The sequence below is a fragment of the Lolium perenne genome, chromosome 7 (assembly GCF_019359855.2).
Source record: "Lolium perenne isolate Kyuss_39 chromosome 7, Kyuss_2.0, whole genome shotgun sequence".
Classification (NCBI taxonomy): domain Eukaryota; kingdom Viridiplantae; phylum Streptophyta; class Magnoliopsida; order Poales; family Poaceae; genus Lolium; species Lolium perenne.
The window spans coordinates 284,790,479-284,815,472 of NC_067250.2; the positions used below are offsets into that span (position 1 = coordinate 284,790,479).

General features: G+C 46.0%; 3 protein-coding genes across 4 annotated transcripts; 2 read left to right on the forward strand and 1 right to left on the reverse strand.

Annotated features, from left to right (window-relative positions):
* Positions 1–4,143: 4,143 nt before the first annotated feature.
* On the reverse strand, positions 4,144–17,173 carry LOC127312430 (uncharacterized). Of its 2 annotated transcripts, none has more exons than XM_071822974.1 (5): positions 16,942–17,173; positions 15,756–16,144; positions 15,167–15,278; positions 4,519–4,643; positions 4,144–4,298 (listed from the first exon to the last, which is right to left on the reverse strand). In XM_071822974.1, the coding sequence occupies exons 2-5, from the start codon at positions 15,805–15,807 to the stop codon at positions 4,144–4,146; spliced, it is 444 nt and encodes a 147-aa protein (XP_071679075.1). In that variant the 5' UTR covers positions 15,808–16,144; positions 16,942–17,173. The 2 variants fall into 2 exon arrangements, with proteins under 2 accessions (XP_071679075.1, XP_071679076.1); XM_071822975.1 differs by having other exon boundaries at positions 4,161–4,298; positions 4,519–4,572.
* Positions 4,179–7,537, forward strand: LOC127312429 (protein FAR1-RELATED SEQUENCE 5-like). The gene is made up of 2 exons (XM_051342959.2): positions 4,179–4,318; positions 5,238–7,537. Exon 2 carries the CDS (start codon positions 5,246–5,248, stop codon positions 7,313–7,315), a length of 2,070 nt encoding a protein of 689 aa, XP_051198919.1. The 5' UTR covers positions 4,179–4,318; positions 5,238–5,245; the 3' UTR covers positions 7,316–7,537.
* LOC127315211 (uncharacterized) lies at positions 11,138–14,504 on the forward strand. Its single transcript, XM_071823243.1, has 12 exons — positions 11,138–11,246; positions 11,394–11,471; positions 11,548–12,177; positions 12,266–12,415; positions 12,494–12,583; positions 12,660–12,809; positions 12,895–13,014; positions 13,556–13,753; positions 13,826–13,966; positions 14,037–14,167; positions 14,260–14,335; positions 14,415–14,504. Exons 1-12 carry the CDS (start codon positions 11,214–11,216, stop codon positions 14,502–14,504), a joined length of 1,887 nt encoding a protein of 628 aa, XP_071679344.1. The 5' UTR covers positions 11,138–11,213.
* Positions 17,174–24,994: the final 7,821 nt, after the last annotated feature.

Genomic DNA, 24,994 nt, shown 5'->3' on the forward strand with positions numbered 1-24,994 from the left:
CCAGGAGCCGCTTGGATCAGAGGAACGCATGTACCACGGCAAGAGTTCTCGCATGACCCTCGGCAAGGTTGAGCGCGTGCTTGTGTGCAACGGATCGGAGGTAGCGCATAGTCCATCATAGTGCGGAGCCAACCTACGGTGCATCCCCATAGTCATGTCCCATCTACGTGCATCAGACTGCACCACTCTTCATATGGAATACTAGTTTCCGATGCCTCCATGTTCTAATGGAGTGCACACCTACTCGATCATTCCTTTGATCACTCAATGTTTTCACTCTCGACATTCGCCACTTCCCTCAATTTGTGATCATGGTAAGAATCTTCACTCGTAACTTGTTTTGTTAGTCTATTAGAGCATCTCTAGTGGATGGTCTAAATTTGGTGGTCTAAATGTTCATATAGACGATTGTCTAAAACGATACCTTTTTAGACGTTCCCGATTTTACAGCGGCTAGTCTATCTGCAGGATGTGTATATTCTCTCTCATATATTTTAATAGTATCTTATAACTACCATTCACAACTATATTTTCATCAAATGGCATATTTCCAATTCGGTAGCAGCAAAGAGTAGAAAAAAAATTCAGTACGCGGAGCATGACCAGCAAAACAAACGGCAGCAACACAATCTAGTATAAGCACGACTGACGCAAAAGATGAGTTTGTCTTCTCCACCAGCCGTCATGCTCCATCTTCTGAGAAACCACCGTCGATCTGCTCAGCCACCTGCCGCCTCCAGTCCCTCGCCCCTCCTAGCCACCCGGCGCCGTCCCTTCTCCCCCCCCACCGTGAATCTCCCAGGAGCCCTCCTCTGCCCACCGGCCCTCAGCCATCGGCCGCCGCCGTTTCTCTCCCCAACCGGCCCTCCTCTCCGCCTTTGCCCTCTCCCGCAACTTGTAGCATGCCGGCGGCCGGAATCGACATCGGCTAGCCGGATTCGACCCGATTGGGACGAAAATTTGTCCATACCTAGCGACGACAGCCGACAGGCAGGCGCACGACATCGAGTTTCCGGGAGTTGCGTGGACAGACTCCGGATGGAGGCGGGAGAGGGCGCGGAGGCGAGCAGTTGGTCGCTTTTGCTGATAGACGATCGTGGCTCGGTCGTCCAGATGTGGACGACGGGTAGCAGGATGGGGTGGTCGTCTAAATTTAGACGCTCCTTTAGACGAGCCGCTGGGAACCATTTTTTCACTCAGCATCGTCTAAATTCGTTTGGACGATCGTATAGACGAGCCACTAGGGATGCTCTTACACAAGGAGATAGGGTATATATATGCGGTTTGTCATCAAGTTTAGTATGCATAGGTAGGCCAGCCCATCATTCAAACCATTATTAATTCACCAAATTTTTAAAGGATCTCTCTAGAGCTTGGTTGTCTCTATTTATAGGAGAAACCATTGTTTTGTTGGGTCGATGTACCACCATGGTAATTACACATTGCACCTAGCTATGGTACTACACAAACCTGGTAACAAACTGCAAATATATACTCTTCCGCCTGTGTGTAGTAGGCCGACAGAACATACACTCCAGTAAAGCAAACTTCTCGCCACAACAACAAATTTTTTTTGTGCCGGATGATGAGAATTGACGGCAAAGGTTTCTTTGCCGTGCGACGGCGCACGGCAAATGTCGCTCTTTACCGTGTGTTAAACATGTTTTATCTATAAAAAAACTTCATCTGGGTGGTCTGAGATTCGAACCTAGGATGCAAAGTCGGGAAAGCGTGCAACCTTGCCACTAGGCTAAGTGTTCATTTGTTGATAACTATACCACGCCAGTCTAGAAGAAATCCAGTTTTTACATCTTTACCGTGCGCTTACACTAGGCAAAGGCTTACTTTGCCATGCGTTTGTTAAAAACACTAGGCAAAGACTTGCTTTGCCGTGCGTTTGTTAAAAACAATAGGCAAAGGCGTGCACGGCGACGTAGATGGCCTTTGTCGTGCGCTGTGTTGATCCTTTGCCATGCAACTTTCTTTGCCGTGTGCTCTCTTCCGTCGTTGCCGTGCATCATATCTTTGCCGTGCGCTCGTGTGTGTGTTTGCCGTGGCCAAAATCTTTGCCGTGCGTTTTTCTACGTGTGCACGGCAAAGAAATCTTTGTCATGCGGAGACACACGGCAAAGATACACTGCTAGGCAACGGCAGTTTTTCCCGAAGAACGAAAACATCGAGTGATGTGAGCTATGCGGCGGTGTGAACTACTGTAGAAATGAGAGGCAGCGGGAGCTCCTATTGTCGACTCTGAGTTTTGATTCGCGGCGCCCATAGAAGGGTCCGGCCCGTCTGTTGGGAGTGGATGCATATAGAATGGCAGCTAGCCGTGCTGCTTTACTCGCATGGCTTGCAGGTCTAAGCTAACTGTCGATGCAACAACGTACGGCCGCAGCTTTTGCAGCTTGCTCTCGCAGGAATGCACGTGGCAACTCGACGGACCGTAACCAATCGAGCTGAAAATTGTCGGAGTAGTGTGTAACGACTGTTTCAAGGTGGAGGCTTGCTCCAGTACAACCCCTCCCCAAACTCAACAAAACCGAACCGGTATTATTTAGGCCCATATCCAAGCCCAAATCCAGAACTCAGTATTCCCACGTATAGGCATACAGTCGTCGCAAGACAGTCCGGCGGGCACCGCAAGACAGTCCGGCGCCGCAAGACAGTCCGGCGCGAACACCACAAGACAGTCCGGCGCCGCAAGACAGTCCAACGCAAGCACCGCAAGATAGTCCGGTTAGTCTCGTTCCCAACGCGACGAACAGTCCGGCCGAATTGCACCAGACTGTCCGGGACGGACTATCCGGCAGTTCGTCGCGCCGTCACGCCGCCGTCTAGCCTGCACGCCGCCCCAACCATACCGGTACGGACCTAAGAGACATTGCCGAGACTCGTGTCGTCCAGCTTCGCCTCACAGTGTCTCGTGGCTGCCTATCACCACCTTGTTGCTCCTCCCGCCCGGCGGCCACGACCGCCACCGTGCTGATGAATCGCCACCAATAATCCACGTACATATATAATTATATACATACGTATGCAGCATACAATTTAGTTGGATCATACGGGTTTTGTACAGGGCTACGTATACCCGTTTAGTATTAAACGAAGGGGTATCAAGCGATCTCAGCCGTCCTTGTATTTAAGTTTGCTTTGAGTTTAGGGGAGGGGTTGTACCGGAGCAAACGCCTTCAAGGTGAATGAATACATGACCGATGCTGCAATTGGATGGAGATGCCATTAGACAATGGGAGGGCGGGTGGGAGTATAAAAAACTCTAAGGTCGCCCTTAGTACTATGGTCGAGCCACGACGAGTGCAAAAATGTTTCTTGTTCTTTTTTCTCGCCTTGGTAGGCATGTTGGGGCATGGCCGTTTGTTTTTACAGCTAGCAAGAGAGTAACCGCCATGGGAAAATCTTACAAGCGGCCGCCACCAAATGATACGAGTGTGAGCACCGAATGTCATGAGCTGAAGACGAATGCAAACTGCATACGGCGACCAATAGACCAGGTCGGGAGTAACTCCACGGACCAATGTGTGGCATACCTACTTTCCCTTTGCAGAGAAGAAGATGCAAACATGGAAGAGCAGGTTCGGCCATACAAGGTGCAAGAGCGCTGGATCTCGTTGGAATTTGTGGATTTGAAAATCAGTTATACAAAATAAGTAGACGTGTACTTCGAATTTGGAAGAAATTCATGTGAAAGCCCATGAAAATTGGAAGCGGGTAAAGAGAAGAACATATCCTTAATGTGGAATCCAACACATGGTCCATAAGCATATTGGGTGTTTTCGTTTCTTGTATACCGAGAGTTTTTACGGTACCCCATACTGCAGGCTGCAGTATTTGATAAGGGTATAATAGACAATTCCATCTGTTTTAATTAGTGGGGTAAAAAAAACTTGAAACGAATCTGATGGACAAGTTCCAGGTCGTGTATCTCCTCACACGATAGCTCATTAGCGTTTCTCCTCACGCCATCTCCTCACGCCACCGGTGCCGCCATCTCCTCACGCCACCGGTGCCGCTGCCAGCCAGGTCACCCGCTCGTCGACCTTGCCGCAGCGTCGGCGCCGCCGCGTCTTGCCGCCACCACCAGCCATCGCCGCTGTGGTCAACCCTGTCCGCTGCCCGCCAGCCAGGTCACCCGCCGCAGCCTCTCCGGGTCCTGATCCGGGAAACCTCAGCGTGTCGACCTTGCCGCAGCATCGCCGCTGTGTTCAACCCAGTCCGCCGCCCGCCAGCCAGGTCACCCGCTCGTCGCGCGCTTATCGAACAGGCCGCAGCCTCTCCTGGTCCTGATCCGGGAAATCTCAGCGTAAGTAAATATAAACTCTGAGATGAAGTTAGATTATATCAACAAGCTTTGTAGTTAAGATTACAAAATTCGATAATAGTATTTATTTCTTTTCGTGTTGCATGGGTGCTGTTAGCAGATTTATAAACTGAATCTATAGGTTGATTGAGTCGCTGTGCAGATCCATCATGAATCATAGCAGTTAAGAATCGTAAACTAACCTGCATGTTGAATGCAACCATCTGAGCACCATGACTCCAGTCTCCAGGCATTTACTGGATCATAGTTAGAAGAATTAATCCTTGTACCATTGGGATAAATCCTCAGTATATTTTTCTCAGTAAACCTAAATCAGAGTAATGCAGTCAGATAAATATTTATCACAAGTTCAAGGAGCAATGCAAAATTTTAGTTGCAAGCTAAATTAGATCTTTAACTGTCCTAGGTCCAGCATCAGCTTCTGTTTTGGTAAGAATATGGACTGACAAAAAGCAGACAATAAATTGATGAAAGTAATGTTCAGACCCAGAAAAATTGTATCGGAATGGCACAAATAGGAACATAAACTATTTTCAAATATTCAACCAGGGTATGTGACATCAAATTCACTTGAGATTAGTATGGTGTGACCAACTGAAACTGTGAGAAACAATTGGTATTTTCCATAAGTAGCCGCAATGTTTTAGGAACATTTAATTCATGAAATCCTGTAAGAGTAGCAGCATGACTGGTCTAGCATTACATTTTTGTTGCCAACAGTTTATTATCGCATTAAAAACTATAAAGCATGCAGAGGCAGGGGTCTTTCTCCCCATTTCGAAAAAAAAACTATAAAGCATAACTTCAAGCACTGAATGGTACTGATTACATATTCATACTGAAACATGTGTTAGTTTTACTATCAGACTTGTAATAATATGGCTTTGATTCATAACTGCAGTTTACGTCATGGAGGGCATGGAGGACAATGAAGAGCACGATATGGTGGTTAATGAAACTTTTAGTAGCGAGGAAGAAGGTTACAAGTACTACAATGCATATGCTAAGTCCAAGGGGTTTGGTGTTAGAAAAGAAGAGCTGACTAAGAAGCCAGGCACGAACATAGCTTTCCGGCGTCTTTATGTGTGCTCCAAAGAAGGATATCGGGCAAGGAAGCACTTTGAAAAAACTAAACGAAAACGAACACCTCGGCCACTTTCGCGTTGTGGATGCGGTGCTCGGATGGAGATCGAGATGTCTATGGAAAGTGGAGAATGGTTTGTAAAAGATTTCGTGGTTGAACATAACCATCCACTCGCCATTGGTGATCAGACAACTTTCATAAGGTCTCATCGTGGGTTGAATGACGCTCAAAAGGCTGATGCCATTGAGTATGGGATTGGTGGCCTTCGAACACACGAGATTATGGAAGTAATGGAGAAGCAGCATGGTGGCCCCGAGAAGGTAGGCTTTGTACCTCGGGATCTCTATAATTTTTTTGCCAAGTACAAGAAGGAAAGGATTGAAGGTCGTGATGCTGAATTTATGCTCAATTATATGGCTGCAAGACAAGAGAAAGATCCAGAATTCTTTTACAAGCACAGCACTGATAGTGAAGGGCACCTGGAAAACATATTTTGGGCAGACGCACAGTGTCGGATGGATTACGATGCCTTTGGTGGTGTCGTGGTCTTTGATAGCACATACCGTGTGAACAAATACAATCTTCCGTTTGTCCCCTTCATTGGTGTGAACCACCATCGTAGCACGACTGTGTTTGGATTTGGTATTGTGTCAGATGAGAAAACGAAATCTTATGTGTGGTTGCTTGAAGCATTTTTGGAGTCGGCGCAGCAGAACCATCCTAGGTCAGTAATCACCGATGGTGACCATGCTATGGCAAGGGCAATCTCGAAAGTATTTCCTAATGCAGATCACAGGTTGTGTAGCTGGCACATCGAGCAAAACATGATAAGCCATCTCCGCAAAACAAAGCTCAGCGATTTTAGAAAATTTGTTTATTACTACAGGAATGTCGACGAGTTCGAGAGTCGTTGGGCAGATTTTCTGGAGGAGTATGAAATCTCAGAAAAAGATGCATGGATTAATAGGATGTACGAGCTACGGAAGAAGTGGTCTAGAGCCTATACCAAAGATAGATATTTTCTTGGGATGCAGAGTAATCAGCGTAGTGAAAGTCTAAACTCTAGGATTCATAAGAATTTGGATAGGCGAATGTCACTTGCTGATTTGTTAGAGCATACAGATCACTGTTTATGGCGTATACGCAAGAATGAGGCCGAATTGGATGCTAGAGCTTCACAGACAGTACCTTTTACAGAATTAGATGCTGAACCACTTTTGAGAAGTTCTGCAAACATTTATACTCCAGTGATGTTCAAGAAGGTGAAGCAGCAGATAGATCAATTGCCAAAATGGGGGGTAGCAAAGGTGACCAAGCAGGATGCTGTAGTAGTTTATGCTGTTGCTCTCAAAGAGAGAAGGGATGTCATTTATGATGTGAAGCTTACCATGGCCGGCCCAATGCTCCAGGGAGTTAATTGTCGCTGCCTGAAGATGGAGACAGAGGAGATCCCCTGCACACACATATTCTCTGTTCTGAAGTTCCTTGGCTTGATCAGCGTTCCTAGTTGTTGTATTTCGAGAAGATGGACAATGCTAGCCAAGCCGGCATTTGAGTCAGAGAGGAAAGCTAATATGCACGATTGGTCTGAGCGGATGGATCGTTACCACAACCTCCGCAACAGGTCTAATCTCTTTCTATTTAATGCTGCAAGCAGCCCGGAGAAATCACAGAAGGTTCTTGATTTTCTAGAGAGTCTTACGCCAGATGTCGGCGAGGACAACAGCGAAAATAAGGCGGCATCATTTGGTCCTTTGCCTGCATACTTTTCAGGGGCAGACCAAACCTTCACGGGAAAAGTGCTGGATCCAAAAAAAATTATTCCTAAAGGTGGTCCATCGAAGAACAATAAGAGGTGGAAGCCGATGCATGAGACGTGGAAAACAAATAAATGATGCTACTTCGACAAGACACGAGTATTGTTGTCATATTTGTTGATATAGTTCAGACTTACTTTTAATATTTCGTTGGATTTGGTGATATAGTTCAGACTTATTTTTAATATTTCGCTGGATTTGGTGATATAGTTCAGACTTATTTTTAATATTTCGTTGGAACAAATGTCCAGGTTTTGATAAGTGTCCAGGTTTTGATTAATTAGCTTACGGTTTTTTGAACTTGTGTGGACGACCTGAATCTCATGGTGGTCTTTCTATTCCAATGAAGTTATATTGTGGCATGCGTCATGTTATTTACAGTAATAAGTAAGCCTTGTAGCACGTGTTTGGGTATGGCAAAAGAAACATAAATAAGTACAACATATTTCCATTGAGCCTGCAAAGAATGCTTTGAGAAAAAAAAGTATGAAGCGATTAACTAAAAAGTAAAATTATTCATCGTGGCCGAGAGAGGTGTACATGGGACCGGATGGCCGAGAGAGGTGTACGTGGAACCGGATGTCCGAGAGGGGTGTACGTGGGACCGGATGTCCGAGAGAGGTGTACGTGGGATTGGATGTCCGAGAGAGGTGTACATGGGACCGAATGCCCGAGAGAGGTGGACGTGGGACCGGATGTCCGAGAGGGGTGTACGTGGGACCGGATGGCCGAGAGAGGTGTACGTGGGACCGGATGTCCGAGAGAGGTGTACATGGGACCGGATGGCCCGAGAGAGGGTGTACGTGGGACCGGATGGCCGAGAGGGGTGTACATGGGACCGGATGTCCGAGAGAGGTGTACATGGGACCGGATGGCCGAGAGAGGTGTACGTGGAACCGAATGGCGGAGAGGGGTGAACGTGGGACCGGATGTCCGAGAGAGGTGTACGTGGGATTGGATGTCCGAGAGAGGTGTACATGGGACCGAATGCTCGAGAGAGGTGTTCGTGGGACCGGATGTCCGAGAGGGGTGTACGTGGGACCGGATGGCCGAGAGAGGTGTACGTGGGATTGGATGGTCGAGAGAGGTATACGTGGGACCGGATGGCGGAGAGAGGTGCACATGGGACCGGATGGCCGAGAGAGGTGTACGTGGAACCGAATGGCGGAGAGGGGTGTACATGGGACCGAATGCCCGAGAGAGGTGTACGTGGGTCCGGATGGCCGAGAGGGGTGTACGTGGGACCGGATGGCCGAGAGGGGTGTACATGGGACCGGATGTCCGAGAGAGGTGTACATGGGACCGGATGGCCGAGAGAGGTGTACGTGGAACCGAATGGCGGAGAGGGGTGAACGTGGGACCGAATGCCCGAGAGAGGTGTACGTGGGATTGGATGTCCGAGAGAGGTGTACATGGGACCGAATGCCCGAGAGAGGTGTTCGTGGGACCGGATGTCCGAGAGGGGTGTACGTGGGACCGGATGGCCGAGAGAGGTGTACGTGGGATTGGATGGTCGAGAGAGGTATACGTGGGACCGGATGGCGGAGAGGGGTGTACGTGGGACCGGATGTCCGAGAGAGGTGTACATGGGACCGAATGCCCGAGAGAGGTGTTCGTGGGACCGGATGTCCGAGAGGGGTGTACGTGGGACCGGATGGCCGAGAGAGGTGTACGTGGGATTGGATGGTCGAGAGAGGTATACGTGGGACCGGATGGCGGAGAGGGGTGTACGTGGGACCGGATGGCCGAGAGAGGTGTACGTGGGATTGGATGGTCGAGAGAGAGGTATACGTGGGACCGGATGGCGGAGAGGGGTGTACGTGGGACCGGATGGCCGAGAGAGGTGTACGTGGGATTGGATGGTCGAGAGAGGTATACGTGGGACCGGATGGCGGAGAGAGGTGCACATGGGACCGGATGGCCGAGAGAGGTGTACGTGGAACCGAATGGCGGAGAGGGGTGTACATGGGACCGAATGCCCGAGAGAGGTGTACGTGGGTCCGGATGGCCGAGAGGGGTGTACGTGGGACCGGATGGCCGAGAGGGGTGTACATGGGACCGGATGTCCGAGAGAGGTGTACATGGGACCGGATGGCCGAGAGAGGTGTACGTGGAACCGAATGGCGGAGAGGGGTGAACGTGGGACCGAATGCCCGAGAGAGGTGTACGTGGGATTGGATGTCCGAGAGAGGTGTACATGGGACCGAATGCCCGAGAGAGGTGTTCGTGGGACCGGATGTCCGAGAGGGGTGTACGTGGGACCGGATGGCCGAGAGAGGTGTACGTGGGATTGGATGGTCGAGAGAGGTATACGTGGGACCGGATGGCGGAGAGGGGTATACGTGGGACCGGATGTCCGAGAGAGGTGTACATGGGACCGAATGCCCGAGAGAGGTGTTCGTGGGACCGGATGTCCGAGAGGGGTGTACGTGGGACCGGATGGCCGAGAGAGGTGTACGTGGGATTGGATGGTCGAGAGAGGTATACGTGGGACCGGATGGCGGAGAGGGGTGTACGTGGGACCGGATGGCCGAGAGAGGTGTACGTGGGATTGGATGGTCGAGAGAGAGGTATACGTGGGACCGGATGGCGGAGAGGGGTGTACGTGGGACCGGATGGCCGAGAGAGGTGTACGTGGGATTGGATGGTCGAGAGAGGTATACGTGGAACCGAATGGCGGAGAGGGGTGTACGTGGGACCGGATGGCCGAGAGAGGTGTACGTGGGATTGGATGGTCGAGAGAGGTATACGTGGGACCGGATGGCGGAGAGGGGTGTACGTGGGACCGGATGGCCGAGAGAGGTGTACGTGGGATTGGATGGTCGAGAGAGGTATACGTGGGACCGGATGGCGGAGAGGGGTGTACGTGGGACCGGATGGCCGAGAGAGGTGTACGTGGGATTGGATGGTCGAGAGAGGTATACGTGGGACCGGATGGCGGAGAGAGGTGTACATGGGACCAGATGGCCGAGAGAGGTGTACGTGGAACCGAATGGCGGAGAGGGGTGTACATGGGACCGAATGCCCGAGAGAGGTGTACGTGGGTCCGGATGGCCGAGAGGGGTGTACGTGGGACCGGATGGCCGAGAGAGGTGTACATGGGACCGGATGGCGGAGAGGGGTGTACGTGGGACCGGATGGCCGAGAGAGGTGTACATGGGACCGGATGTCCGAGAGAGGTGTTCGTGGGACCGAATGCCCAAGAGAGGTGTACATGGGACCGGATGTCCGAGAGAGGTGTACATGGGACCGAATGCCCGAGAGAGGTGTTCGTGGGACCGGATGTCCGAGAGGGGTGTACGTGGGACCGGATGGCCGAGAGAGGTGTACGTGGGATTGGATGGTCGAGAGAGGTATACGTGGGACCGGATGGCGGAGAGAGGTGTACATGGGACCGGATGGCGGAGAGAGGTGTACATGGGACCGGATGGCCGAGAGAGGTGTACGTGGAACCGAATGGCGGAGAGGGGTGTACATGGCACCGAATGCCCGAGAGAGGTGTACGTGGGACCGGATGGCCGAGAGGGGTGTACGTGGGACTGGATGGCCGAGAGGTGTACGTGGAACCGAATGGCGGAGAGGGGTGTACGTGGGACCGGATGTCCGAGAGAGGTGTACGATTTTCTAGTCCGTGCCGTCACATTCACAAGATTAATTATTGATAATAAAATATTATGTACCAGCGAAATAGGATTATTTATCCGTAACTAAATAGTAGTAATTTATGGCAAAGCTAACGTATGCTTTGTTTTTTCAAGTACGATATACTCGTCTTCGGTTGTAACAAACTGGTAGGTAGCTATTTACTTGGAAACAAATCCCTTGAAACAAGCCGGCGACGCGGCAACTATATATATTTTCTGCCCCATTCACGTGAGATCTGATAGGACGCTTGTCTGCTCCGCCAGTTCTACATTTCTTGTTTTCTTTCTCCAGTCATCACCCAAATCTGCTCCTGCTGCCGGCGTCGACATCAATGGATCCCCCGACTTTTCACCCACCAGCTCCGGTTAGTGCATCCATTGTACGATTGTTTTTATTGATTCGTGATGCTAAATTATAGTCAAATCTTAGTACTGCAAGTCTAGTATTTGGAGATGATTTAGTCGCCGTCTACAACAGCGTTATGATATTTGCCTTGATAATGATTTCGCAGAAGGCAAAGGCCAAGTCGAAAGTCAAGAAGCCGGCAGAAGATAAGGGCAAATCTCCGGCAAAAACGAGCAGAAACATGGTATGCACATGATATACATGCAAAATAAATTGTATAGCGTCAATTATGGCAGGACTAACTTTTCGTTGATGAACAGGGAACACAAGTGTGTTCGCTAGTGTTATTTGTAAAAATAATTGAAGGTTTAGGAGAAGCCGAGAGAAAGGCCATCGAGGCAGTTGGTCTTGGATGCCTCCTGCGCATTCCTCCCGTCAAAATCCGTCGAAACTTATGCAGATGGATCGCAGAGCGATACAAATCTGAACTAGATGCATTTGTTTTTGGTAGGGATGATATGGCTCAGTTGACCTTACAGGAGTTTGAACACTTATTTGGTCTTCCTGCACGGGTAAGAGCACCTCTGAGACCAGAAGTGATAGAGATGTTCGAGGAGATAAAGCAAAATAAAAAGCGGCGAATACCTTTCCCAGAATTGGAGCAGACAATTAGAAAAGGAATTAAAACATTAAGTGATGAGCTGCCTTTCCTTCAGGCATTTATTTTGTACACAATCGGGTGTATTCTATGCCCAACTACCCAACGTTGGGTCAGTGTAGATTATATGCCATATGTAGTTAGCAGGGAAGCAATCTTGGTGATAGACCTTGCCAGATTATCACTTAATCATCTAGTTAAGTCTGTAAAGCAGTATAATGCAGCACTTAAAGATCCAGAAAGAGGCCTTCAGGGTATTGTAAACCTCGAGGGGAATCTTCCTTTGTTGCAGGTATAATTTTTCATATGTTTTTTGAACATATTACATGCATCCAGGTGCTGCACAATCGGTGAATAACTGTGCATACATTTTTTTGCAGTTTTGGTTTTGGGAAAAATTCCGTCTGGACAGACTTGATGCTTCAATCGATTATACAGGACGTGAGGCACCGCTTCTCCAATACTGGGATGAGAAAAAGGCACGCAAGGTCTGTGCCATTTTAAATGAGCACGGTCGTGACGCTGGAGAGGTACACATGTTCTATAGTGCCCGTATTATTTATTACTGAAAATGTATATAAATAAACTATGACATCTATCTTTTTCAGTACGTTTTTGATCTAAAGGAGGCTTGGGAGCCTCCCAGGCCGTCATCACCATTACCTTCGTTTGACGACTTGCCGCCAACAGATTCAAAGGTATTTTCTTAATCCTACATTCTAGTTTTCCTTCCTATAAAACCACTTAATAATCTATAATTTCATTCGTCTACAGTTGGTGCTAAAGCTGCACGAGTCGATCCTCAACATGAGACGTGCTGTAATGCATGATAACCTACTGACTCGCATAAAGATCGAAGAGCATGGGGATTATCTTTATAGATTTGAAGAGAAGCTAGATGCCTTTTGTCAGCAACGAGCCAACGTAAGACTCAAACTTATTGAAATGCACCACAGTACTTTTCCGCTACATATACAAAGGAGTAAAATTTATGCATGGATTCATGCAGGACTACGATGACTTTGAGCGTGGACCATCGACGTATGACTATCAGTACAGAGAATACAAGCACTTCAGCCCGGACAGAACCTCCCCCATGCCTGTCCGTGACTTGAACCAAGATTTCGAGGTAAATGGCTACACTATTCGTGATAGTAAATACAAACCTTTTCTAATGAACTCCTACATCTTACCTACAGCGTACTGACACGAACAACATCAAAAATAAAAGGCCAAGTGACAACGTCCTCTCCTCACCCAAAAAGAAGATCAGGATAGGGGATGACACCTTAGTACCACAGAGAAGAGAACAAAGAAAAAAGACATCGACATGTAAGAATAGTGACTTCGTGTACTACGGAGACTCTAAGCCACCTAGAAAACCAAAAAATACTCCAAAAACTAGTAGTACAAAATCATATAGTACTACTCGAGTTGAAGATGTGCAAGGTGAGGTCATTGACTATATCAATGCATCACCGGAAAACAAAATACTTGTGCACATAGATGATTTGACACTGAATAAAGAGGAACTCAGCTGTCTAACATCTCCCGCAATTGACACATGTACGGAACGATGGTTGCACACCCCTGTAAGTGCTTAATTATGAAATATAGTCAGTTTGTATTTTTCGTCATGAATGCTAACTTGTTATTGTGGTGCCATTCAGGTCATGGATACAATCATAACATGGATGCAACACATGCGCCCCATTCCAGAAATAAGGGCAGGTCGCACTGTCTACATGGAGAGGGCATCGAGAGTGGACTTACTAGTTCGAGATGGCAGAAGTGATGCATATAATAGGGATGTACGAAACAAGAATCATGGTACTAACATGGGAAAAGTGTACATTTCCCATGACATGGTAAGTCTCATTGTTGCAGTTCTATACGTTATATTTTCAGATGCTCGATCGCTAATTATGTTTTTGCTACAGATTTGTCTACGAGTGAACTATGAGAATATACACTGGTACGTGGTCAATGTGAATCCTGAAGAGAGACTAATACAAGTTTTGGACTCCATGCGTAAACAAACAAAAAACTTCAAAAAAGCCCACCCAGAACTACAAAATATGGTAAGTCCATTGAACCGTTGCTATAAACAATTGTGCTAAGCTAATTAATATTATATTTTCATACTTACAGCTCAAAGGAATGGAAGCACATCTGGACGTAACATCTCGACACGACTGCGAAAAGAGTGATAGCTGGCCTGATTACGCCGTTAATAGTTGGCCAGTTCAAGTTGTCAAGAATGTGCCACAACAAAAAGACGGGTACATTGCATTATATTATAACCACACCTTTAAGATTTCTAGTTCCTACTTTAAATATTGATTACAATACAATCTACATGATTTTTTTGCAGGATTTCATGTGGACTCTATGCGCTCAAGAACATGGCAAACTGGATAGGACATGAGCTATCACAAAATTTTACACAGGTATGCCGTTCAGAATTATTTCAACCAAACGAAATTAAAACTGCAAGAAGTATTGAACTGTCTCCACCTAACTATGCAGGCCGACATTGACAAGTTCAGGAAAGAACTCCCAGCTCTCATAGTAGATTCTCCACTGAATGAAGAACCACGAAAACAACAAGAAAAATGAAGATTAGAAGAGATACAAGTCCGGTTGCTGTTTGCTGATGCTAAAAGGGGGCTACTGGTGTGGGTTTTCAGAAATTGCTGCTGCTGCGTCAGCATTTAAGAACATTTTGTGCTGGTTTATGTTGTTGGTTGTTCTGCCAACGTTTACTCCTAAATTTTTTAGTCTAGGCCTGGCACTGCTAGTAGGTTTTTGCCCTGTACTGTGTTCTCGAGGCGAGTTCACGTAGCGGGTTTCCTATTAGTGGTCGTGGTTGAATAAGTTTTACTACTCTAGAAACATTTCATGCTTTCAGTCAATCATATTCATGGACATTGGGCTCCACAGGCGGTTTCTGTTTAGTTCATGAGTACCAATTGAAACTATACGGAAAAGATTATCTCTCACTTAGTTCAATCAATGCAAAACTTGGTTGTGATATCAATTCAGGTCAGACTTGGAGCAAACCATGTATAAAAGAAACTTAACATGGATGTGTTCCTCTGTGTACTATAAATTGAACTGAGGATTTCTTTTTTCAGTTTCAGTGTGACGTGAGGTGTTGCTTTGCAATAAGAATTTCATACAAATGAGTAGCTTAAACTTGAGCAAAATGATATAGGTTGCCTTTTCTAAGAAATGTTAATAAATTATAGAGAACCAATTGTAGACATTATGTACCATACCTGTGGTACCATAGGCGGCTACTGGTGTGGGTTTTGAGAAAATATCCTTGAGCTTTACTTGTAAAGCTAGATTTCCAATACAGGAACAGGATCAAGAATCCCTTTGTCAACACTGTCAGCGTAAAAACGACATTAGAATCATATACAAGGATTTTACAACTAAATTATGAAATATGCCAATTAGAGAGCGTATCATTCACTTCTACAAAACAATATTATCTATATCTTTTCAGTTAAATGTGTAATTGGTACTTCTTTGTAAGCACGCATAACAGGAACCAAATCAACCAACTAACATCCTAAAAGAATGATTTTCTCAATTGATTGAATATTTCAGAAGCAGGTAAGCCAAGGATACTTGAATCGACAAGCGTATGAAAGAATACAGTTAGCAGCAGCTAATGCCGCTCTTGTTGATGATAAAAACAAGAAGATACTGAGAGATTTACAGCTCCTAAACAAAAGAAATAAGGACTTGCAGAATGGAAGGTAGTGAGGCCCAGTTCCATCACAGGCAATGCAGGCATCAAAGAGTAGCAACCGGTGACTCAAAGCCTAGACAAAAAATTCTATCTGTTGAGGTTACCACCTGTGTGTAGCCGCACCCTAATACGTGTGCCAATACCCAGGTGGCTTGTCATCGCTTGCAAATCTCTAACCTGAGCTGCCCTGCTGCTCAACCACTGAAGCTGAATCTCTAGTTGCTTCCCCAAACTCTTGCTGGGAACAACTGCTGGTAGACGGATACACCTTCGGCTTCACTTCGTAGCTGGCATCTTCGTGTTTAGTTTCCAGGTGGCGCCGCTTAATCCTCCAGGAGATGGGAATCATGTCCTCTTTTTCTTCATCAAAAGTTGAGGCACAATTTGACTTCATATGCCTAGTATGGATCGGAGGGACTGAAAAATGCTCAGAGTCTGCGGGACGCTTATTATCCTGCTGCGATTCATGGCACACCTTCTTCAGCCGCCTCAGAACCTGATTAAAGTATATTTTTTTATCAGAAACGAAGTATGCACAGTAATCATACCATCCTAGAGAAGCTCCATAGTTCTTCCTAGGTCTTCGTTCAATTACTAATTTTGTTATTCAGATATCCTGCATGATGTGAGTTACTCAGAAATCTGTGTTCACTAACCTACAATATGATTCCATCATATATCTAAGCCCTCGACATGCCTAAGCAGGGGCGAAGCTAGTAAAATTAATCGCCGGTGTCAACACTCAAGACGAGTCAGTACTATTTTTTCAGTTTTTATAGTCAGTATTACTCATAGTTCCAAACTTAAATTGAAATGATTAACATAATAAAATTTGCAAATTCATGAAAAGTAAAATCATTTTGTGTTGGCATTTTTATGCACTAGCAGGCAGGAGCTCAACAAGTCTGAAACATTTATTGACCAAACCTTTTTTCTGCTTGCACAATTATCAATCTAGAAACCAAAGCTCCAAATCTAGAAGATACATTACAGATTAAAAAACTAAGATAGATTACGTATATTAGTAATTCATACTTACTTGACTCATGCCACCCAAATCATAAAATTTTGAGACATCTAAGAAATCCTAAATTTAAGAAAAAAATATCCTAAACTGCAGGAACTGGAGCACCGCCATTTTGCCAGAGGCGCTGGTGTCAATTGACACCGGTCAAACACTGTATGTCACCGCAGCGAGCAAGCAACGCAGCAAAATGAAAACTCTGGCTAAAAAATCCGTCTTCATATCTCCTAAAATCGGTTCTCGTATCGAAGACTGAAACCACAACGTACCTTCTGCTCAGAGGAGTCCGTTGTCGTTGTTCAGAGGACCTGCAGCTTCGTCCCCGCGGTCGCGGCAACCGCCGGCGACACCGCATCTGCCTCGGCCCAGTACTTGACCGGCTGGGCCGCGGCCCTCCGAAACCTTCATGTCTGCGGATCATCTTGGCCGGAGATCGACCAGCTGCGCCACGGTGGTCGGCGTCAGCGATGGCCGGAACCCTAGTTTGTAGGGGCCATTCAAATCGACCGTATCTTTTACATTTTGTTTACTAATTCTGCTGGCCAATGAAAAATGTCTCGCATATTGGGTGATAGGGTGATAGTGATACGATGAATGTTTGCGAAACTTCTTTTTGCAGTTGCCGGTATGTGTCGGAGTCTAATCCGCCGTTGGTTCCCGGTTTGAGATTTACGCCCGGTCAAACGTGTTGTTCCGCGAACCAGCCAGGCAAATTGCAAAAACACCCCGAATGGAACTGACTCCGATGCAACTCCCTCTCTCGTTCTCCTTCTAGTTTTCCTGTTCGTTCATGTCGCTCGAGCCGCCCTCTTCCTCGGCGACCACAGCCGCCGCCGCCGATCGTGGCTGGCCGTCCCCGCGCCCCGCCCCCGCATCCTCCCGCCGCCGGTGATGGCAGACGCCACCTCTCGCCTGGTCAATTCCTTGGCATCCTCAACGTCTGGGTCTTCTCCGCCGCCCCCAGGAGCCAGGGCAGCTGCAGCACAAGGGCTGGGCATGTGGCGGAGATGAAAGATGTGTGTTGGGCGAGAAGAAGAGGATGCGACGACGAGCGAGGCGAATAAGCTGAAGCATACTGCAGTTATTATTTTAACTGATTGTTTTAGATTCTGAGGGCACCAAGATCTAACGGAGAGGTGTGTGGCCCTTCCGTTTGCTCTTTCTACCTCTTGCCTGCACCTTTTCTTGCGTGCATATTTGGCCAGTTATAATAATCTAACACGGATAATCTTTCCCTCAGAACGGTATAGATTTACACGATTTCCATGTCTTAGCATGCCCAATTTGTCTTGGCTGTTCTAGCCAGATAAATCCTCAGTTTGCACTAAAAAGACATGAGAAAAAATACATTGAGTCAAGATTGAAATTTAGGGGAACCCCCTAATTAAGAACTTGGTAATTAACTCGAACTCCATCCCATGTTACAAAATAAACCAAAGAATTATATATTCATACTACTACGTTTACACCATCACTTAATGCTGGAAATGTATATCCTAAAATAATTTATGGGACACACACCATACTAGTTTTCTTAAATCCCTTGATCATATATTTTAGCAAATATTGGTGTGAGGTAACAATGTTTTGATTGTGCCCATAACTATGCCTCACATATTCCTAGAAGGAGTAGCTCATTATTCTAACCATTATTAGTTCATCAACTTTCATAGGATTGACATGGTTTGTTCAATGCCCGACCATGTTAATTGTGTATTGTGCTCAAGAAAATTGCAAAAACCCACCACAATAGTGGCTAGGGATATGAAAAAATGGCCACAATTCGAAATGTTCACAGAAGAACCATTCGACTCTCCAGTTTTTTTTGAACAATCATCGCGTAGGTCGTTCGACGTTGTTTCTGACCAAAAACGGCAACTGTCGGGCTCACAGGCCATATCAATTGTCGGGGTTGACATATGCTAAATTGTAGCGCTGCCCTCACGTGCACCTGATCCCTCCGCCGCCTTCGTGCTACCGCGTCGTTTTCGTGATTAACCCTGAGAGGCGCCACGAGTCCCGTTATCTTTTCCATGTTCTATCTCTCCTCCTTGATAAAGGAATCGTCCAAGAGCACCTCCAATCCCCAACGCTGAGTCATCTTCTCCATCTACATCCAACCCGATGCCATCATTGATCTGGTACTCCTGGTTGTTCTTGTCCTTAAGCTCGTTCGCCTCTACTTGGTGAAATTGGATGCACATTCGGAGCTCCCGGCGCAGCGGCACGACTCAGTGAAGCTCATCGAGGCTTCCATCCCAAAGAATGGCGAGCCGAAGCTGGGGCATCGCGGGTGTAGTCCTGTCGCCATATGCATCTCTGCCAATGGCCATCCCATGGGTGCGGTGGCCAACGCGCACTGGTGCAAGTGCGCGGATAAGGATGGCTATGTGAAAACACTTGGCCTGCTCTATGTGCGGCCATTGGCCGGAATTGGAGAAAAAGTCCTCAAAGTTGTAGGAAGCATGCATGTTGGTACTTGGGCGCCGAAGGTGGAGCCTGCGCGGGGTCGGGGAGCGGCGCCGCAGGTTGTGGACGGCGGCAACCACAACTGGGAGGAGCACACGGCATCAACAACAAAGAGGGACAGGTGGCGGGCCGGAGGTAGAGGGGAAGGGGAGGTGCAGTGCGGTGCGTTAGCCTGGATTATTTGGGGGAGAGAGAACCTGAAACAATTTGGCAAATTACAAAAAAGTCCATAAATTAGAACACCTCTAGTGTAGTATCCGTGTACCATTTACCGATTTCCATGTCAGCCTAACAGCAGGGCCAACTGGTCATAAAGACTACTAGACCATGATGGCGCGCGTTGCCGCGCCCGTCGTGAGAAAATAAATTCATAACAAAAAGTTCAGAACTATTTGAGAATAATTAGATAACAGAAACATTTGGTAAGAAAAATGAGTAATTTAAATTATAATGGTCGACACAGGTGGTGGGACATATTAATAAGTCAGAACTAATGCACTCACATAACTACTTTTTTTTTTACATTTGTCTAGTAATGACATTCATCAGAAAATGCATAAAATGGTCAAGAAGAACATTAAAACAGAACATTGTATCATCTAGAGGTTTGTATCATCTTCCACTTTTGCATGAATTCAAAAGTTGCATTACTACGAAAGAATGCAAGTTATTTTAATGGATATGACTGTTAATATAAAGTACGCGTCGATATAAAGTGCAATACTGAAACTATAGATACGGTAGCAATAGGCAATGTCTTGTCACTATGCACATAACTAATATCCACCAACCACGAATTTTGTATGAAAATAAAGCAATACAATTGACTTTTTCAACGGAATCAGCTTTGTAAGATCAAAAGAAGCTTATTAATCCGGCTGAAATACCGAACCAGTAAAATCTAAGGTCACCTCTTTCTGATATCAAATTCATCCGTTTTGTCACATCAACAGGTTTCTTATCTTAACATTGTATAGCATAGACAATCTCATATGCAACTGAAATAGGGGTCAATTTACACATGTTAGTCGGCCACAGAGAAGCGGCCCAAGAATGAACCAGGAACGTGAAAACTCTTCTAGCAAACCCTTCTAACGCGGATCGCGCTGTGGAAATTGTCGAGAGCGACGTTTCGGCTTGATGAGGTGATCTGAACGGTTCAAGTACCTGATCGGACGGCTATGGATGCAAAATCGCTGTGGTGAGCTCTTGGTGGTTCCATTATACTGTTAACTAATGCAAAGAAAGTTTGTCAATTTGAAACTTTTTTTATGAAAGCAAGTGCTACCTCCGCAGATTTCAAACCTGCAACGTAAGATTGGCTGACAAGTGGAGTGCTGGTTTCATCCTTGTTAGGTTCTTTATTTCTGAAATAAAAGCATAAGCCCACAATCAGTAAAGGCATATTTATTAAAGTGGCATGCTTACATTTGAGAATGAACAATTAAACCAGATTAGAGTGACATGCTAGGCTGCTAGGTGAACTGAACCAAGTTCATTTGGCAAGATCAGACCATTTAAGTTATATGCCGGTGAAGAACAAAATAAAGCCTCAGCTAAGGTAAAGCTAACGCAACCTAATAATAATTGAAAATTTCGAACTTAATGGATAAACAGGAACTGATATCCTATTACGCTGAGATCATTACAAGTACCATGCAGAAGACAATTGTAACCATCGCTTGTACTCATCTCCTTCATAAGAAGAGTTTGAACATCATTGCAACCTCGTACCTGTTCTTTGCAAAATAAAATCCAGGCGTCATCCTTTTGTTCTTGAAATTATTTTAATGCACCTAGCAGAAAGTTCGGTAACAGAGCTATTTAGCCTGCTGGCTGCGGTAGAGAGGTTATAAAAAATCTAGTACAGACAAGGTTTTTGATATTGTCCATGTGTGCACAATTGCAGAATACGATCGGCTTGGAAGCTAAACTTGGATACTAATAATTCTCCATGGTCGGTGGTCTCAGAGAAAATTACAAAAAACCACCACGTATCGGGCAGTCGTTTCAAAAAGCACCCACTATTCGAATTCTTTTCAAAAAACCACCACTCTACGGTTAACACGTTGCAAGGTCCACTGATTCACGTCCGACCTGATGTTAATCACGAAACTGACGAAACGGGCCCACTGTCAGGTCTACGTGGCACAGCATAGACGGTGCGCGTCGGAGCGCCGTTGACGACCGTTAACGGCGCAGTGGGGCCCACCACTTGGTCGTTTTTTATGGACGGATCGCGTGGAGTTGACCAGCTCACTCTCCCCTAGCCTAGCCAGTGAGCTTTTGCTCGTCGCCATCGCCGCACTGGAGCAGCGCCGCCGCCTGGAGACTTGTTGCCGTTCCCGCGAGGCACCGACGAGGGAGACGATGCCGAGCTGGCACGACGGGTCGACGAGCTCAGAGAGGCTCCCTGTAAGTGGCCGATTTGAATTTCCAGGGTTTCTGATTTGGGGGAGAATTTGGGGATTTGTATGCATTGGTCGATTTACTTTGATTCCGTTTGCATTTTTGCTCAATAGGAGTTCAATGACATCGACTATGCTCCTGATACTACTGAGGAACCTACATTTCATGGATTGGCCGTGGGATCGGACGAACGATGCCGTGTCCACAACCTTGAGCCGGTGAGATGTGTGGCCTTTGAAGGGCCGAACACTGGTCGTCGTTTCTACCTCTGCTCCATTGAAAATGTGAGTGTTATTCTTTGCTGTTGAACCAGTGCAATATTTGTGTGTAATTATATGTGTGTAATACTCTGTAATTTAACCATAGAAATTGTCTGTATATTTAGTAATTTCATAGCAAAAATCTATGTAATTGAACCATAGCATGTGAACCATTTGTTGGCAGCATATTTGAAATTATTTATGCCTAAACCATTTTCTTTTCCAGTTGATATAAATTAAGGGCAGCATTGTATTATTATGTATGTGTAGAAATGTAGATAATTTACTATGGGGAATTAAGTGCACCATAGCATGGAGTGATATATATTTACTGCAGCATAATATACATAATTTCCCTAATTGTGCTCATTTTTATGCAGCATGTTCTGAACTGTGGCTTCCATGCATGGGTAGATAGTGAGTGGCCTGAGCCACTACAAAATGCTTTGAAGAAACTATGGGGAATGTACTACTCTAGCAATTCAGGTAGAATTGATGACAAGGTAGAGCATGCCAGATTTGTTGAGGAGCTTGCTGTAGAGAAAAACAAGATTGAGAAGAAGTATGCAAGCCTGCTAGTTGATGTGAAGAAATTTGCAGAAGAGACTGAAAAAAGAGTGGTGGAGAGAAATTACAAGTTGATAACTTCAGGAGCTGCTGATGAAATTAATGACCTAAAGAAGGAGTTTGCTGAGCTGAAGCAGTTGCAGAAAACACAGGCTGAGGTCATTAGGGCAAAGAAGGAGGAATTGGAGGCAGGAAGAGAAGCTTGGAAGACAGAAACTGATGCTTTGAAGAAAGAGAATGATGCATTGAATGAGGAGAAGAGAAAGCTGGAGTACATGCTCTATGACCTGCTGAAGCTTAGCAATGGAAACAAGGACAAGCTCAAAAGGATTAGGGAAGTGTGTGAGGAGGAGTTGATCATTTGATGTCCTACTGCAAAATTGTAATGGTTAATTGTGGTACTGGTAGTTTGTAATGGTTAATTGTGCTACTACTAAGCTATGTAAGTGAACCCAGGTGCTGTAGGTGTTGTATGTGTTCTGTACCCTTTTGTTAGGGTATAGATTTGTGAACCTGTCCATTTGTATGTCAGACTTATCTTATGTGTGAACCTGTCATTGTGAACCTGTCAATTTGTTGTGTACCCTTGTGTTATCTTATGTGTGAACCTGTCCATTTGTTGTGTACCCATGTGTTATCTATATTGGATTGTACTGGCAGTATGTCAAACTAGAGCTGGTAGTAATCTTCCAGGTTTTTTTACAAAAAGTAACCACTTTTGGGGATGTGAATGACAGAAAACCACCACTCTCATACAGATCCAGCAGCACAAGGTTCAGACAATAACAATAACTGAATATAACATGGTTCAGGCAGTAACTAGAAGATAACTGATAGAGAAGATAACTCATTCAGACAGTATAAACATAAGTTCCTGGTTCAGACACAGACAAACATACATAAGTTCCTGGTTCAGACACATACTCTGCTTGAGATCTACCAGCACAAGGGTTAGACATTACATACATAACTGATACACATACTGAGATCACAGAACACCTTTTTTGATATCTGCCATGGTAAGGTTGTCAATGTTGCTTGCTGTCAGGTATCCCTTCATCCTAGTGCTCTCTCTCCCCTCTCTTGTTGGCCTGGGGGCTTTGAATGGAGCTGCAGCAGTTGTAGCAGCAGCAGATGCTCTAGCACTTGGAGCAGCAGATGGTCTACTAGCTGCAGCAAGAGCAGATGCTCTAGGACCTGCAGCAGTTGTACTTCCTGATGCTTCAGTTGATGCTGCTTTCTTCTTAGAAGGTGGTGCTGCTGCAGATGCTCCAGCACTTGGTCATTTCCTCTTTGGTGCAGCTGGAGCAGTTGCACCTGTATTCCTCTTCCATGGTGGAGGGTTCAGAGGTGCAGAAGCTTTCTTCTTCTTAGGTGCAGCAGGAGCAGGTGCTGAAGAGGCTTGGGTAGCAGTTGCTGGTGCAGAAGGAGCAGCACTTGGTGGTGCAGCAGGAGCAGCACTTGGTGGTGCAGAAGGAGCAGCCGTTGCTGGTGCAGATGGAGCAGCACTTGGTGGTGCAGCTGGAGCAGCACTTGCTTCCTCTCTGTTCTCCTGTGAAATAAAGAAACATAAGCTACTAATAAAGGTGAACAAGGGATGAAGCATAGCAACTATACCTGATGTTTGTTTTTCCTCATTTCTAATGAAGGCTTCAGTGGGACACCACAGTTGGTGTACCTATGCCCAACTTTGCCACAGTTGCCACATGTGATGCTTGCCATTCTAGAGGTTTGTTTTGGCTCTAGCACTTCAAACTTACCCTTTCTCCTTTTTGTTTGACTTCTACCCAATGACACCTTGAAAACTGGTGGATCAATGTCAGGTGTTTCAGTTTTGGTCCAGCTATCTTCACCAGGCACAGGGTACACCACTGGATTGTATGCCTCCATGTACATTGGTTTCTTGAAGAAATCATTCACAAAGTCTTCAGGGTGTAGGAATGCCTTGTAGATGGCACTGACAGCATGACTGCATGGGATTCCACTAAGGTCCCATCTTTTTCAACCACATGTTCTTGCTGTCAAATTCACAGCATAGGTTTTGTCAGTCCCATTGGTTACTTCCCACAAACCATCAACAGATTTCTTTGATCTGTACATTCTTGACCACTTCTTGTTCTCTTCCAGAATCTCTGCATATGTTGGGCAGATCACCCATCTTGCCTTTGCTGCTCCAGTTCTCTTGTCATCATTCCTGACCATGAGCTTCTTTCTGATGCCATCAAACATTGTTCTAACTGGTTTACCTCTGAGTTTCTCATTGAGCTCACTTTCTTCATCAGATTCTGTCTCAACTTCATCCTCTTCCATGAAATCTCCATCTTGATCATCATCTGAAGACTCTTCCCTGTCCTCTGCAATTTGTTGTTGCTCATCATCTGAACAGCCTTCTGCAATTTCTTCTTCCTCATCATCTGTACAACCTGCTGCAGCTTCTCTTTGCTCATCAACATTCTGCTTGCCCTTGTCATCAATGTTGCTCTGCTGGGTGCACAGGTAAAGCATAGCTGAATCATCAGTGCACTGAACAAATTCTTCCTGGCTGGGTAAAACCACACCATCATCATCCACTGTGTAAACAATAGGGTAACCTATTTCTGACATAGGAATTTGCTCT